The following is a 17,339-nucleotide window of genomic DNA, read 5'->3' as shown; positions in this document are numbered from 1 at the left end:
CAGGGAGAAAAAAGGTAGGGTGAGAGGAGGAGAGACAGCTTATGTAACAATTGTCAAATGAGTACAAACGACAAAGCCTTCGAGATCGTGTTCATTGCTATCAGCGCACACTCTCCCAGGGTGGGCAATCCTACAGCAGATTGGGTTGTATTTGCTTAAAGAATAATTTTAAAGGTCTTATAAATCAAGACAACAGGATATAGAGATTCTCCTTCCATGTTTCATTATTGAACTACAGAGCTGGACACCCCACATCCTTTCTCTCTATATATTTTCTTCTCTGCTCTTTGGAGAAGGTGATCTGACCCTTGCAGGCCCCCCCTCAGAGAAGCACAGACTGCAGGGGCCTTGCTCTGTGTCCTTTGTGCCACATAAGCAGTGACGGTAGACAATGTGATAATCAAAACGCAACAGCTGTTGGAAGTGAACAGCTGGGGGACCTCTGAGTCTACAGAACAAACATCTCTGCATTTACTCTCAAAGGCAAAAGTACAGTTAAAGAATGAGAGCGAGAAAGAGAAATGGTTGCTCTCTCTCTATTTTAAGCCTAATTCTAAGGACTTTTGAGAATCTAGTGCTGTGGTCTTCCTCATCCCTGCCATGGCACCCCGAAATTGGTAGGTGTGAAAATGAGGTACATTTCTGGCCCTGAGCTGGGAAGACACGGTAGGTACCCACTTCCTCTGGGTTTGACATGACCCTGGGCACAGGAAACCATCCCATCACCTTCTTAGCCCCGAAGTGTGATTTATTCCAGGAGGTCTGCAATGCCTTCAGAGCTATGTCCCACCCAGCCCCTGTGGAGGCCATCCACACTGAGGAAGGAGAACAGGCCACCCTGCAAATGCTCACGGCCCCACCCCGCCCCCACTCCAACCACTCACAGATAAAGGCTGGGCTGAGAGACCCACTTACCCAAGTTACAGCACAAATGTAATCTCATGCTGCTTACCACAAAGAATGAACTTATTTAAAATGTGGCTTGTAGTATTAGAAAAAGATTTCACTATAATTTTACAGTGCTGCTATAAAAATTTGCACTGAGAATGGTTTTGATGAAAAAAACACAAAATTACATTTAATGGTATGAGTTAAAGTGACTAAAATATTGTTTTTGCTTGTTTTTGAAAATAGAGTAATGGTGCAGAAGACTACAGGGTGGATTAAAAAGAGGAAAGGATGTATTTTCCATATTACCAGTATCAGAGGAGACGGACCCTGACCACACACTGCTCTACACAGGAAACAGAATTTGTTAATCCCTCCACAACAAACAATCTTACTTTCCATTTTTTCCGGGCTGCAAACTTCTTGAATTTCTCCATGTTTACTGCTGATGCTTTTCTACTAAGTGCCTGTTGTGTATCTTTAGGCTAAAATAAAAATCCAAGAAAAAAAAATTAAAGCTCTCAAATTACAAAAATGTGTTATATGACAATTTTTTGAAACATCTCCTTATTCAGGATACTTACACATTCACCTTATTAAATTAGCATAAGAAGTTGGGATAACATGCAATACCTAGGCACCTAGTCTTAGTGGGCTCACTCTTCTATCTGAGGGTTTCGTATCATCCATGAACACTGGGGAGAAGTAGAGCTTGGGGTCAAATTAAATCACGACTTTCCACACTGATAGTATGGGAATGGCAATATTCATGGTGAGGCTATGTTATGAGGCATTTGAACTTGGGTATCATCAAGTAATGTAGAGCTGAGAGGGATCTCAGAGGTCAGCAAAGTTAGTTTGGCTTATAGCAGGAGAATTCCTTGTATTGTATCTTTTTCAGTAGATGTATTTAGCTTTTGTCCTCCACCTCTGGGAGGAGGAGACACCATAGTTGGCTAGGAGAACCCAGGTAACAGCTGGGAACTTGCACAGCAAAGCTATTTGCCCCCAGAGCCTGATTCTGTGATGTTCACTTCTTTGTTTCATGATTTTATTCTGTAACTATCATACTTTCCCACCCTTAGCCCTTTCTGCCCTGGATTGAAGATACTTTAATCCAAATGTCAACCAGGCCAGGCAGGTAATGTAAAGGTGTAATGTTCCAGGGGGCCCTGTTCCCCAGCACCAAGGCACCTGTGCCACTTCCCGAGGCCACGTGGAATGAGGGCTCAATGTCAGCAGATCTTCAGATTTCCCAAGAGAAGCTGGAAATCCAGATTTGATTGATATTTACATGCTGGAATCAACATAAAATTTTAAATATACTGTTTGGGCCAACACCCCACAGGTCACTCCAAACATAGTTGTCGAGCGGGCTTGACCTTTTTCAATCCTGCTCTGTGCTGGCTTATTCCTCTCTCCCCACCTCTGGGATCATTAGGATACAGTCTAACCTGTCAGCTTTTCTTAAAATATGATGCAAATAGCAAACTTAACACTCCAGGTGTGACCTGTGGTTAGCAGTACTCTATGATACATGAATACCAGGGTGCCCAAACCAATCACATAGAAAGTGATCTAAACAGTTTCGTAATATGCAACTCACCTTGATCCAGGGATGCTGCAAACTATCTTGAATTGTCATTCTCTTCCTTGAGGGGAGGGGGAGAAAGAAAAAAATGCTGTGACCACAGCAGCAAATACTAAGGTTGTTTTCATGCTGGCTGGGCCTGCCAAGCAGACACTGTGGAAAATGCAGTTCAGGGAAGAAAGCCAAAAACAACATCAGTCTTTTTGTGATTATTTCACTGTGCCTGCAGGGACTGACTGAGTGGGGGCAGAGGGCCCTGCTTGCATTTTCTGAAGCGTTTCACATGGCATGCTGCTCTTTGGCAGATGAAGCAAGCAGGGTCTGAGAAATGTGGCCCCGTGCATGGAACAGACACAGGCTCTGGGCTGGCTGAGGCCGTGGCCAAGCACCTTTCAGGAATGTGGACACTCACTTTGGATCCTTGACCAGAAGTCTTCTTATGAAATCTTTGGCTAGGGCACTGGTATTACTGAAGTATTCATCCTCAAATTCATAGTTGACAGCGGATACATTTGCTAACGTTTCTTGCTTAGTGTCTCCAAGAAACGGGGAGGCCCCACTTAGGCTGTTAAAAATAAAGTTGAGCACAGAACATTAATGATGACCCCTTGGTGTTGTCATTTTGCTCCTATAACATCTGGAGTGTGGAATAAGATTATAATCTGGTGCTCGAATAGTCACTTTAGAGTTTGATTATATTTCATAGGGCTTTAACTGTCAGGAGCAAATGCTTCAGCTTAAGGCAAAAGGATTCACTTAAGTTAATTTGGAACAGCGTCTGGTAGTTTAAAGGAAACCTGTTTTCTCGGCAGTGATGGACAGCTATGCTTTCTTTCAGTGATTATGCTACAGTTTCTGATGACTCATTTCGAATTAGGAGAACATGTTTAATTAGTATAAACTAAACATGTTTTGGGGGTGTAAAATGAATATGTTTACATCAAAAGCATGCATAAGCTGAAGAGATCAACACAGCACATTTAATGGTTAATTAAACCTATGGTCTCATAGAAGAGAAGAGAGTATGAGTTGTGAATTCTGGTACTTACAGGATATAGGTTATTACCCCGATACTCCTAAGAACAACACAAAACAAAAAAACATGTCAGAAGAATAGTCAAATAAATCAGAAAGCAAACAACACCAAGGACATACTCCTTACCACATATCTGCCTCAAGACCAAGAGGTTCATAGTTGACTATCTCAGGAGCTAAGAGGAAACAAACACTCATTTAGCTTGGGAGGAAGCAAACTAACCGATTCTATCTTCATGCAACAACTAGGAACACGTAGCAGGGAAAGAATCTTCCAGCAGGGGAGGTTTGCCAGAATAATGTTTATGAGATGTAAATGACCACAGGAGCAAAGAAACTTACCGACAAACTCTGGAGTCCCAAATATGTTTTTAAATTCATTTCCAAAGTCAATTTTATGGGCCAACCCAAAGTCAATGATCTTGATCCGAGGTTTGGGGACATTTCTATCCAAAAGCATTATGTTCTCAGGCTTGAAAAAAAGAGAGAGATAAATAAAAAGCTATGATATGTTATGCTGAGGGCAAGATGGCAGAATAGTTCTTCTCTCCAAAAAAAAAAAAAAAAAAGGCCAAAAATTAGGGAAGAAAGGGTGGTTGGAAAGAGAACAACAGGAAAATACATGTCTTGCTCTAGGTTCTCCCTGAAGCAGGCCTGAGACAAGGATTCGGATGCAGGTGGGTTATGTGGGAGGGGACACCAGGAAACACTTGGTAGAGAAAGGAGATACAGGAAACAGAAGGAAGCTGCTACGAGGTGTCCTATGAAGGTGGGGGTAACTGGGGGAATGCAAGAGGAAAAGGAGAACTCAGTGTTATTCCAATTGTAGCACGAGGGAGCTGGGGTCTTTATCCACCATCTCTCCATCCTCCATGGCTGACAGCTGCTTCTGTGGAAATTTTTCTTTTGCATTTCCAGCTCCCAGGGCCAGAAACAAGATGCCAGGAAGAGTCACAGGTATTTGCAGCAAGCCCTCTGTTAGGATGTATATGAGTGTGTGCCTTTGCACGTTGTTTGTGGGGCCAGGGGGGACATGAATGGGACATTGACAGCTCTGCTACAAAAGAATGGGGAAAATCCTCCCGCCTCTGAAATCCTATCCCAGCTCCACTGGTCTGAATCAACTACTCGGATGGAGCACACGCTGCTTTACCAGACCACTTCTTGCTGCCTTGAACTGGAACTTCCCACCATTGCCACTTCCTATTGCTCCTGTTGTGTCTTCCCTTCCCAAAGAGACTACACCTCTGTCATGGCTGGGAGAATGGCTTACATGCCCTTTCATCTCCAACAGTGTCCTGCATCCAGCCAGGTAAATGCTCCAATTAGCCAATCTGAGTTTGGTTTGCTTGACTATTGGTGACAGAGTCAGGCCATAAGCCTTTGCATCACTCAACACATTTTCTATCTTAACATGCCCAGAGCCACAGAAAGAACCGGTGCCAGTCACTGGCTGCTGGCTAATGTCCCAGTAGCCAAGAGCAGCCCCCTTACTAAAAAACCTGGCTCCTAAGACCTCTTGTATTCTTTACCAAGAATTCCAGAATGTAATCAATTATCGTTAAGTCTCTACCCCACAAAAAGGTTAGCCATCCCAGTGGGAGGCATGTATCCTATGCTTGCCGATTTATACTGATAATTCTGTTTGTTAAACTGGTACGGGAAATATCATGTAACTCTTTCAGATGCCTCAATTTTTCTTAGCAGAGAAACAACCAAGGCTGTGATCTGCACAAGCTTCTATCTGGCTTACACTTTGAAACGTACCTTAAGATCAAAGTGGGCGATTTGAAGGGAGTGCAGGTAGTAAACACCGTTAAGAATTTGTTTGAGAAATTCAGTTGCTTCCTCTTCAGTTAAAGATTCCTTTTCAGCTAAGAAGTCAAACAGCTCGCCACCTGCAACGCTGAGAACCCGGAAGCAGAGGTTATTGGTAACAACTCTGTTTCATATTGATTCCTTCTCTCATAGACTATTGGTGCGCTCAAACTTCAGACAAGAAAACAGCATAAAGACTATGCTGAAACCGCCAAGCATGGAGTCAGAATTCTCTGTGCAGGTTGTTGACAATTCTGCATTCAGACACATTTGTGCTTGAAAGCACTTGGGAACCATTTTCCTAAGGTTCCGTGTTCACAAATGAGAGGAGGGGCAGAGACGAAACGTGAAGAAAATATCAGTGTATCTTTAAAACATTTTAGTTAAACATATTTAGAGGTGATGTCTTAACTCTAATGATGAGAAAAAATCTGCAAGCCAGCTTTGTACAGAATTTATAGTGTATATCTTATTTCAATTAGAGAGTACCTGAAAAGTTCATAACTTGCATGTTTAATTCTTTAAAACTCAAATTCACAATATATGGTCTGATAAGTGCTTTTTCCTTTCTTGTTTAGTATTGGTTTGTATGTAAATACTAACACATTTATAAAAATCACATTTAGTAGCCCGGGTGCAATGGCTCACACCTGTAATCCCAGCACTTTGGGAGGCCGAGGCAGGTGGATCACAAGGTCAAGAGATCGAGACCATCCTGGCCAACATGGAGAAACCCCGTCTCTACTAAAAATACAAAAAACAATTAACTGGGCATGGTGACGTGTGCCTGTAGTCTCAGCTACTTGGGAGACTGAGGCAGGAGAATCGCTTGAACCTGGGAGACGGAGGTGGCAGTGAGCTGAGATTGTGCCACTGCCCTTCAGCCTGGTGACAGAGCGAGACTGTCTCAAAAAAAAAAAAAAAAAAAGAATACATTTACAAAAAAAGCAAAATGTATGTGGTTGGTTGTGGATTTTTTTAGTTTGTTTCTCTGTCCAGACTGTAAGTGGGTGGAGGGGAGTGGTCAGAACTTCCCACCCCAGCTATTGGCTACTGCTGTATGCCCCACTACCCCCACAGAGCCAGGCACACAGCATGCATTCAAAACTTTATCAGGTGGATGGACGAACAAGCTCCCCTAAAAACTCCACGGTAGCGATGAATAGCAAATAACAGGGAAGTTTTAATAAGAGTTTTTATAAGTTAATCTTTATCAAGTTTAACCATATATTCACAACATAATAATTAAGTGCAATTTGCACAAACTGCTGTATTCATTATCTTTCTTAGGGCAAGAGCGCTCCCTAAACATTATACCTTCCGCATCTACATCCATTCAGAGTGAGAAAATTGGTGCTCATAAGATCAGATAAGAATGACAAAAAAGCTGTTTTCTTGAAAGTTTCAGATCCCACACACCTTCACCCTCCAGGTCAGTGTTTTCCTTAGCATGGTCTAGAGTCCATGGGAATCAGAATTGTTTGAGGATGCTTTAAAAATGAAGATTCTGAGCCTCACTTTCAATCTGCTGTGTGAGGGCTTCCAAGAATGGTGACCAGAAAACTCAGCATTTTTAATAAGCACCTGAAAAACTGAGACCATTTTCCCACGTCTTAATTCCACGCTCCTGCTGCAGGGCCTCCCACTGGTTTATGGGGATGGTGGAGTGACTCTCCTATCCCCAGGGGCCTGGCAGAGGTAGCCACACCCTCCTGTGAACAGTCCACAGGCCTCCCCTATCCTCCAGGGGACACAGCAGGGCCTGGGCCCGGCCAGGATGCCCAGGAGTCCAAGCGAAAGGTGTCCTACATGGACCCTGCCTCAGCAGTGGCCTTGCTCTCCTCCCGACCCCTCCCTGCACTCCCCACCCTGCTCTTGGGAGATGCAGTCTGCCCCCACCCTCTCCACTCCCAGATGCCCTTGGCCTCACAGCCCCCACACTGTCTGCCCACGGAACAAGGCAAGGCCTCCCGCTTCTCAGTTTTGCATCTTATTCTTAAAACAAACAACAGGGGGAGAGAAAATCCTTCAACTATAGGGGGGAAAAAGTGGGAGATTGTGAACCAACCCCACCCAAAGAAAGCTCTCTCATCACACCTGGGTCTCCAGCCCTGGCTTCTGTGCTCTCTGGGGCGCCCCGCACCACTGGGGCTGACTCAGGCACCGCGGCCACATGGTGTGGAGAAGTCAAGTGCCTGCACCCAGTCCAAGTCTTAACTTCTGCCATGCGCTCACCCTGAAACCTGGAAGGTTATCCCTTCTCTTGAGCCTCATTTCCCCAAAGAGGAGTCATAAGACCTCTTCCCTTGAAGGTTACGAGGATGAAAGGTAACAGATATGTGTAACTGGCAAGGCTGGCATGTGGGTAAGGTCCAGCTTGTGGGAACGAGTGTTGTTATAAAGAAGGCTACTGTCATCCCTGTAGCATACCACTGCTTCCTACAGGATCCAATATGAAAGCTCCTTCCTGCCCGTTCCTCCTCCTTAAACTGGTCCATTGGTTGAGCCTAACCACTGTGCTTCCCAGGAAGAAGGTAAGGGGAAGGAAGTGAAACTTCTGCTGTGAATGTGGTGCCCAGCCGCCGGCTTTCTCTCCGTGGCCCTCTTCAGGGCCTCCCGACCCCACCTCACTCGCACTCTGCTTGTGTTGTCATAGAGTACAGAGATGCATTTTTCAGACAATGAGAAACGTCTGGAGTTTGGCTGCCTGGTTGGGGTGAATCTTCCAGCACCCACACAGCCGGCGCAGTCTGCTGGCCCTGAGTCCTTTCCAGGGGCTCCACTGTGCAGCCTTCTGGCAACCCCATGCTGCCCTGGCCTCAGGCTTTGCCCGCTCTTCTCTGGCCAGCTTTCTCTCCCTCCCTGCCAACCTAAGCTTTCTTCGGATCCAAGATCTCCTTCTCCTGCCAGCTCCGTCTTCTGTGAGGCAGGATGGCAAAAATGAGGTTCAAATCCTGCCAGGGCCTCCAACATTGCTGAGCCTCTGACTCCCCTTCTATAAAATAAAGGGTAACTTCATAGCTTACGGAATCATCCTGAGGTTCCAGGACATGTAGCGACCCTTAGTGCTCAATAAATGCTGCTGTCTTTCTTCCCATGTAGCTTCAAACCAGAAGTCCTCCCATGGCAGCAGGGGTGTGCTGCTGAGGGTTTAACAGCAGGCTCTTTGAGGTTGGGGTGGGCAGAGCCCATTCCCGAGGTGTCACATTCCCACCATGGCCGTCTCAAACTCCCCACATGATGTCAGGGACCGTGGGTGGAGTTGGGGAGGGACAGGCACTGCAGCGGTGACCTGGGTGAGCTGGGATTGACACGGCACTGCCGAGCAGCCACCTGGCCTGCCATGGCGTTCCACATTTTTCCGAAGACGGTCTGACAGCATCTCATCCTCATGCTCTTCTGCACCGTGATCGTGCCATCCTCCTTCAGGCAGTGGACGGCATCTATGGCTCCACCTCTTGAATCTGGGCAGGCCCCGTGACCACTTTGACCAATGGCACAAGTGATTTTGCCAGTCCTGCTGCAGCTTTTCATGGACTGGGGGCCTCCAGGTCCCACCTCCCAAAGCCCTCAGGTAAGATGCAAGAAGTATGATGATGCCAAACCACTGTGCCACGTGGAGAAACCCAGGAAGAAGAGATATCCTTGGAGAACAAGGCCAAGGAGCCTTCAGCAAGGAAGGCACCTTAGAAGGGGACCCTCCAGCCCAGCCGAGGCCACAGAGGTCAGAGACTGTCCATTCAGCGACTGATCAATGAGGGAACATAACAGGGCCTGCCAAACTTCTATCAAGGGCAGATCCTAAATATTTAGGCTTTGCCAGCCTTGCAGTCTGTCCCAACTACTCAGCTCTGCTAATGTAACATGAAAGCAGCCACAGATGACATGTACATGATGGGTGTGGCTGTGTTCCAATAAAACTTTAGTTAAAAAATAGGTTGCAACCTGGGTTTGGCCTATAGGCCATAACTTGCTGACCCCTGATATAAAGACTAGGTCATCTCAGCCCAACCTGGGGCAACTCTCAAGGGTCATTCTGGTCCCAGAACTCCCTGTTGGCCAACTGGGGCTGCCAATAAACCCATTCCTGCTCCCTTCTCCTCTTCTCCAAATCTTGATCCTAAGTATAGTTCTTAATAAACACCATGCACACTCTTCTCCATCTCAGAGTCTGCTTCCCAGGGAACCCAACCTATACCCCACTGGGTCTGGGGTAGTTTTTTACATAGCCATAGAAGGCTGGAACATGCACCATCTTGAACTGGGCTTGTTTACTAGGCTCAGCCAATGGAAATTAGGCTTGCCCTTCTCTGGCCTGGTCATCTCGTGCCTTATTCAGTATTTGTGTCCTCAGAAATTCAATTCCACAGGAGTAAGGACAATGAATAACCCTGGAACCCCAAGAATTAGGGACCAGGACTGCAAAGTGTAGTGCCTGATCAAGACTGGGAGAAGGAGAGCACTAGTTGATCCTCTTAGTTTTCATCATTGACCCTTCTCACAAGTCCCTGTTCAAATCTCAACTTGTTATAAAGCAGTCCATGTCATGGCTGTCCAGGCAACCAAGTCCTTCAGTTAGACATTAGAAAGATTAGGAGAGCCCCTATCCCACTAGGTCAGGACTTATTAACTGATGCCCAGAAGGTCCTATGTATTCACTCCATCCCCCCTCACCCATACACACATATACTCATCTTCCTTCATAGCTACATATGTACACATCCCCTTTCATCCCTACATACCCATCCCCTTTCATCCCTACATACCCATCCCCCTTCATCCCTACATTTCCTTCATTTCTACACATGTACTCATATTCCTTCATCCCTACATATGTACTCAATCTCCTTCATCCTTACATGTATACTGATCACCCTTCATCCCTACATATATACTCATCCTCCTTCATTCCTACATGTATACTCATCTTTCTTTATTTCCACATATGTACTCATCCTCCTTCATTCCTACATATATATTCATCTTCCTTCATCTTACATATATACTCATCCTCCTTCATCCCTACATATATACTCATCCTTCTCATCCCTAATGTATACTCATCTCCCTTCATTTCTACATATGTACTCATCCTCCTTCATCCCTATGTATATACTGATCACCCTTCATTTATATATATATAAATATATATAAATATATACCTATATAAATATATATATAAATATATATCTACATAAATAAATATATAAATATATATCTATATAAATATATAAATATATATAATATATAAAAATATATATATACTCATCTTCCTTCATCCCTACATGTATACTCATCTTCCTTCATTTCTACATATGTACTCATCATCCTTCATACCTACATATGTACTCAACCTCCTTCATCCCTACATATATACTGATTCTCCTTCATATCTACATATATATTCATCCTCCTTCTTCCCTACATATACACTGATCCTCCTTTATCTCTACATGTATACTCATCTTCCTTCATTTCTATATAGGTACTCATCTTTCTTCATTTCTACATAGGTACTCATCCTCCTTCATCCCTACATATATATTGATCACCCTTCATTCCTATATACATACTCATCCTCCTTCATCCTTACATATATACTCATCCTCCTTCATCCCTACATGTATACTCATCTTCCTTCATCCCTACATATATACTGATCACCCTTCATTCCTATATATATACTCATCCTCCTTCATCCTTACATACACACTCATCCTCCTTCATCCCTACATGTATACCCATTTTCCTTCATTTCTACATATGCACCCATCCTCCTTCATCCCTACATATGTACTCATCCTCCTTGTCCCTACATGTATACTCATCTTCCTTCATTTCTACATGTGTACTCATCCTCCTTCATTCCTACATATATACCGATCACCCTTCACTCCTATATATACCGATCCTCCTTTATCCCTACATATATATTCATCCTCCTTCATTCTACATATATACTCATACTCCTTCTTCTCTACATACATACATACCCAGATGGGTATGTTTGTTCTACATATATACTATTTTATATATATATATATACACACACACACACATATATATATATTTCTACATATATACTAATTAACTTTCATCCTTACATATATACTCATCCTCCTTCATCCCTACATGTATACTCATCCTCCTTCATCTCTACATATATACTCATCTTCCTTTGTTTCTACATATCTACTCATCCTCCTTCATGCCAATTCATGAAGGCAGATGTTTTTGCCATGAACTCTGCTTATAAAATCTTCAGTAATTAATCAAAATAATTGAAATTAAATGATTTCAGCAAATGTTTGGGAGCATGATAAGCATTGTTCGGTAATTTATTCCCTGTTTGGCCCCCAAATCTCTGAAGGTAGAAAATGACTTGAGGATTTTTCACATGCATGCTGAGAACCAGAACTCAAATGCTCACAATGTTGCTGAACAGCAGAATCTGGTTAACAAGGGAATCAGTCAAAAAACCTTGCACTTTATCTCTTTGTTCCAAATTCTACAATTTGCTTAGGAGAAGGGAGGCTGATGGAAGGAGAGATGAGCAGTCTGTGCAGCAGATTTAGAAAGCAAGTTAACCTCCTTTATTAGGGCTTTGAGTCAGTGTTTTAAATTATGGCTTTATCAGGGAAATCGTGTGAAATGAATACTAATGAACATTTGCTGTTTTCACCAAGAGAGCTGGAAAATACCACGGTTCTTTCTCCTCCCAACATGTCTTTTACTACCACCAAAGCCTCCCTAAAAGTTGGCCATGACAGAAGGTATTCAGGACATGTCACTACATTAAAAACAAAGTGGGCCTTTTAATAATGCAGGAGAAGGTATTGCAAGATTCCATTTTCTAAATTAAAATATTCTGGAGGGTTCCTGACTTTTGCTAAGAATTGCCCAAAATATAACAAGACTTGATTTGGGATCCGCTCTGGTTATCATCTAAGCTGCAGATGACCCCTGTCTACATACTAATTACCCCATGAGGCCCATTTCAAGGCAAACATTAGGATTCTTCAGAGTGGAAGAAATCAGGCACCAAGCATGCTCCCCCAGGACACACCTTCGAGGCCTGGCTCCTAGGTCACAAAGCCCTGGGAGGCAGAGGTGCCAGCTCCAATTCTGGCCTCAAGGGGTGAGTAACTGGAAGAGATGTAAGGAGGTCATATCACCTCTCTGGGCCTCACCTTTGCTCTATGTACAATGAGAGGGTTGAGTAACCAGGTTAAGTGGTTCTCTAACCTTAGTGCACACAACAATCATTTGGGAAATCTTTTTAATGTAATTTTCTAGTACCTACTTCCTGAGTGAGGCCCCAGAATCTGCATTTTAACAAGACTCTGTTCATCCTGATGCAGAGATGACACGCAGATAAGCTCATTTCTCAAGGCCCTTCCGGCTCTGGTATTTTAAGATCCTCTGATCTGTGTGCAGATGTGGCAGAGCCTCGGTTGTGTTCCCATCATACTACCCTGTTTCTTGCAGGCCCACAACTAAGGGGCATTTCCCAGCTCCTTGAATCCAGGACTACTTCTAGCCAGTAAAATATGGACCAAAATGATGTGTGCCATTTCAGATGCGGTCCCCAAAACATCCGATGTAATCCCCCACCCACACTCTCATCTCTCTCTTTGGCCACCAGAACATAGGTGACCCAGCACAGGACTCCAAGAAGGACCGGGGGCAACAAAGACTAGGTAGAAGGAATGTGGATCCCTGAGTCACTGCCTGGAGGAAGTCATCAACCTATCCTATCTGCATGAGACTTTGAATGAGTGAGAGATAAATCCTATTATGTTAAGCTACCAGATTTTGTGGCTGTCTTCTGTCTGCTTTAAATAATAAAACTATTTAATCAGAAGTAATAATGTAATACATGTTATAAATTAAAAGAAAGTGACCAATGCAAAGCACAGAGCACGCTAACTGTTACGGTTATCTATTGCTGTGTAACAAATCTCCCCAGAACCTTAGGCTTTAATCATGACAATTATCTTATGGGTTGGGAATTCAGCAAGGGTTGGCTGGGCAGCTGTGGCTTAGGGTGTGTCATGGGGTTGTAATCAGATAATGGCTGATGCTGAAATGGCAGGGGCATTGGAGCAGCTGGGGGGCTGTCTGGGCACCTCTCTCCTTGTAGTCTCACATCTCTGGGTGGTCTCTCCATCTGGGCTAGTTTGGGCTCCCTCATAGCACACTGGCCTCAAGATAAGTGGACCATTCACAGGCAGGTCAGGGCTCCAGAGCAAGTGTCCCAGCAAGCAGGTGGATGCTGCCTCAGAAGTCACACAGCATCGAAAGGGCCTATCCAGATCCAAGGGAAGGGGGATTTAGAATCCAGCTCCTGATTTCAGGTGTTTGGCCCTACAGGTAGGACAGCAGATAACACTGAAGCCATCTTTGGAAAATATAATGTCACACTGACTATGATAGAGGAACTGAAATTTCCAATTTTATTTGATCCTAAATGTATACTTTAAAAGAGTTAGGCCCAGGCATGGTGGTTCACACCTGCAAACCCAACACTTCGGGAGGCCAAGGTGGGGTTGCTTGAGGCTCCAAGTTTGAGACCACCCAGGGCAACACAGTGAGACCCCCATCTCTACAAAAAGTTTTAAAAAATATATTCAAAAAACAATAAAAAATAAAAGGGTTAGGTATAGGTAGTGTATTAGTTTGCCGGAGCCACACTAACAAAGTAGCACAAATTGGGTGGCTTAAAATGACAGAAATTTCAGGTTACAAGTCCAAGATCAAGGTGTCTACAGAGCCACGCTCCCTCTAAAGCTTGGAGGGGAATCCCTTCTGGCCACTTCCCAGCTTCCGGGGCTTTGCCAGCAATCTCTGTGCTCCTGGGCTTGTAGATGAGCGCTCCCATCCCCGCCTGCAACTGGCACTTTCCCTGCTTCTCTCCCTGTAGACTACCCTCCACACACGTCTGTGTCTGCATCCACACTCCCCCTTTATGAGAACACCAGTCATATGGATTAGGGTCCACCCAAGTGCCCTCATTTTAACTTGGTTACATCTGCAAAGAATGTAACCAATGAGAAGAATGATCTCTTTCCAAAGAAGATCACACATTCTGAGGTCCTGGAGGTTAGGACTTCAACATATTTTTTTGTGGAAGAGTATCCAATCCAACCATAATAAGTAATAACTCCTCGCAAGCTGTAAGCAAAATATTACAGGTTGGCTAAAGCAATTCGGGAAATAAAGAGAAGCAAGGAAAGGGGAAGATAATTAGAATCCACTGAAGTGTTTTCTTAGCCTTGCGTTTGGATTCCCCTGTGAAGGAAGGGCTCATTCATGTACTGCTATAAAAATGTTTGAATTCAGGTCAGAAAAACGTGGGTGAGAAATATATATCTGGTGCTCTCCTTGGGGTTTAAGTAACTCCCCAAGCATTTTGAGATGATTCCTCCTTTACCGTAACTATCCTGGTTTATACGGCATGAAGGAGTGAGGTGGTCCCCAACTACCTCTTGGCTTTGCCTCTAAATAAACCAAGAACAACAACTCAATGCTCCGTCATCACCACTGTGTTGAATGTTCTTTCCTGTTAATTTAGGGGAAGCCTTGAAGGGTGTTCACACGCTCACCTCTCACATTCTAATTTCAGTTCCTTGGGTCGCTGGAGGACTTTGCTGAATGAAAACTGAAGCTGGGACACATGAAGGGAAAGAAGGAACACACGGCATTCCTTTCTGCATTTGTCGAACAGGAGTGAATTTAACGTTAGAAATAGATTCAGGGGGTCACAGACATTTTTTGCTTCTATGCTCTGTTTCCCTCAAATTACATGAATCATATCAACGAAGTTCCTAATCTTAAGGCCTCCTCTGAATTAGCCCTACTTTCTTTAAATCCAAAATGCAAGCTGTATCTGAAAATACATGTTCTATCTGTTTTCACCTCAAATTCAAGTTCAAGTAACAACTTAAAAGGAGCTGCATGGATTCTCATAGAACAGCATGTATGCATGGATTCTCATAGAACAGCATGTATGCATGGCACTGAAAGCTCATGGGGGAGGGAATCTTTCCTTTTACCCAGGGAGGTTGTGTGAAAGCAGGAAGGAGCCTCCTGAAGGTCCCTAGAACAAACCCCTATGGGAAGAACATGGCTCAAGGGTTCAGAGGCACTGCAGGCAGTAGCCTGGTTTGCATCGGGCTCTGTGTCCTCAGAGAGGTTAAGTTACTTTTAGAGGCACAGTTTCTGTGTCCAGAAAATGGGATATTAGTTCCTATGCTTCTAATGGGATTGATGAAGAGAACATGGCTAGGATATGAGCATCTGGCACATGGCAACGGTGCAATATTCCCTGCAGCAATCCTTGGCCTGAACTCCTCACAGCCATAGGTGAGAGAAACCCTTGAAGCTCCTGTGAGTGCCTCTTGCCCAGGTCCTAGGTTTACAGTATGGGATTCTGATGTGGACCTCATGCTAATGACAGAAAAAGGCCCACACTCCTGTGGTTGAAGAGTAGGCTTTTGCTGAAACAGATGGACACTCCTGGGGCCAAAAATCTGGGGAAGAGGTTGGCTCTTAGACAGGAAACAGGTAAGCTGGAAGGTGGGCCACAGCTACATGGGAGAGGGAACACTCTGTCTGCATCTTTCCTTTGGGTCTAGACACAGTGGAGTTTAGACATTCCTGAGAGCTGCTGGGGGCAAGGGAAGAGGTAGCAAGCAAAGGGGGTGGGTGGCCAGGCTGAGCAGGGAGGAGGTGTTGGCCATTCCAAGCTTGGCACAAGAACCCTGCGATTTATAAGCAACACCGCCTACTTACTGTGACTCTATTTTCCTCCTGTCATTCTCAGCTCTCAGTAAAGTCTTATTTAAAATTCTTCAGTTGTCCCAGCTGTGCAATAATAAATTAAGCAAAAAGCATTTTCCTGCTTAGGCGAGTGTCAAGGGGACCTGAGGCCAGGATGGAGGTCATAGACGTGATGAGAGAGGACTCTCAGGAGCAAGGTCAACCTTATGGGCCAAGGCAACCACACCCAGACACCCCTCTCCACGTGGGCGCCTCCCCACGGCCAACCTGCTGGGTCTGAACTTGCTGAGGAAGATGGTAGGTTCCTTTACAGCCACCGTTCTGTTTGGAAAGAACTGAACTTTGGCTTGGTCTCTTAAAAATATACTGACTTTTAGAAAAATTTAAACATCCATCTATAAAACTGAAGCTGCTTCTGAATGTCCCTCCTCCTCCCCAATACTGGCCCTTCCCCTCCTTACCTCCCCAAAAGCATGCACTATCATGAGTATGGTGTATAGCCCTCCAGAACTTTTTATACGAAGTCTGTGCACCATATGGCATTGTTTTATGTACATTTTAAGAACATAAATGACGTCAGAGTCTATGCATCAATCTGCAATTTGCTATTCTACCTCAGCAATACCCATTGCTATCGATCTCTTGCATCCTCATCATTGTAGCCTAATGTTCACCTGAAGGTCTAGATAAGAGTTTATTTAATCATTCCCTAACCGATGGTCTTTACATCCATTCCAAATTTTCACTATCACAAACTAGAAGGCAATGATTCCCTGTGCACCTGACTACTCCGAGGATGTGACAGGTTTTCTAGGCTCTAGGATATCTAGCCCAGTTTGGAATTTCTGGGTCAAGGTGATGCTCAGTTGCAGGCTGGGCTGCATAACCTTACATTCCTCCAGCAGCAGTTTATGAAGTTGCTTTGGCTTCACCTCCTCACTTGCTTGTGTCTTTGTTGTTGTTGTTGTTGTTTGTTTTAAAGAGACAGAGTTTTGCTCTTGTTGCCCAGGCTGGAGTGCAGTGGTATGATCTCAGCTCACTGCAACCTCCACCTTCTGGGCTCAAGTGATTCTCCTGCCTCAGCCTCCTGAGCTGGGATTACAGGCATGCGCCACCACGCCCAGCTAATTTTTTGTGTTTAGTAGAGACAGGGTTTCACCATGTTGGTCAGGCTGATCTCAAACTCCTGACCTCAGGTGATCCATCCACCTTGGCCTCCCAAAGT

General features: G+C 44.5%; 1 protein-coding gene across 7 annotated transcripts in view; it reads right to left on the bottom strand.

Moving 5' to 3' along the window:
• The window catches only part of DAPK1 (death associated protein kinase 1), a 214,640-nt gene that overhangs the window by 66,671 nt on the left and 130,630 nt on the right, over window positions 1–17,339 (bottom strand). For all 7 annotated transcript variants that reach the window (XM_054502604.2, XM_063650249.1, XM_054502603.2 and 4 more), the window contains exons 4-10: window positions 5,282–5,420; window positions 3,857–3,986; window positions 3,642–3,690; window positions 3,529–3,555; window positions 2,892–3,044; window positions 2,495–2,540; window positions 1,284–1,373 (exon numbers count right to left, since the gene is read on the bottom strand). In XM_054502604.2, the coding sequence (XP_054358579.1) occupies window positions 1,284–1,373; window positions 2,495–2,540; window positions 2,892–3,044; window positions 3,529–3,555; window positions 3,642–3,690; window positions 3,857–3,986; window positions 5,282–5,420 (634 nt within the window). The remainder of the gene's footprint in view (window positions 1–1,283; window positions 1,374–2,494; window positions 2,541–2,891; window positions 3,045–3,528; window positions 3,556–3,641; window positions 3,691–3,856; window positions 3,987–5,281; window positions 5,421–17,339) is intronic.

The sequence above is a fragment of the Pongo pygmaeus genome, chromosome 13 (genome assembly GCF_028885625.2).
Source record: "Pongo pygmaeus isolate AG05252 chromosome 13, NHGRI_mPonPyg2-v2.0_pri, whole genome shotgun sequence".
Lineage (NCBI taxonomy): Eukaryota > Metazoa > Chordata > Mammalia > Primates > Hominidae > Pongo > Pongo pygmaeus.
The sequence above is the reverse complement of the archived record's forward strand: the minus strand, read 5'-3'. Positions and strand labels throughout refer to the sequence as shown.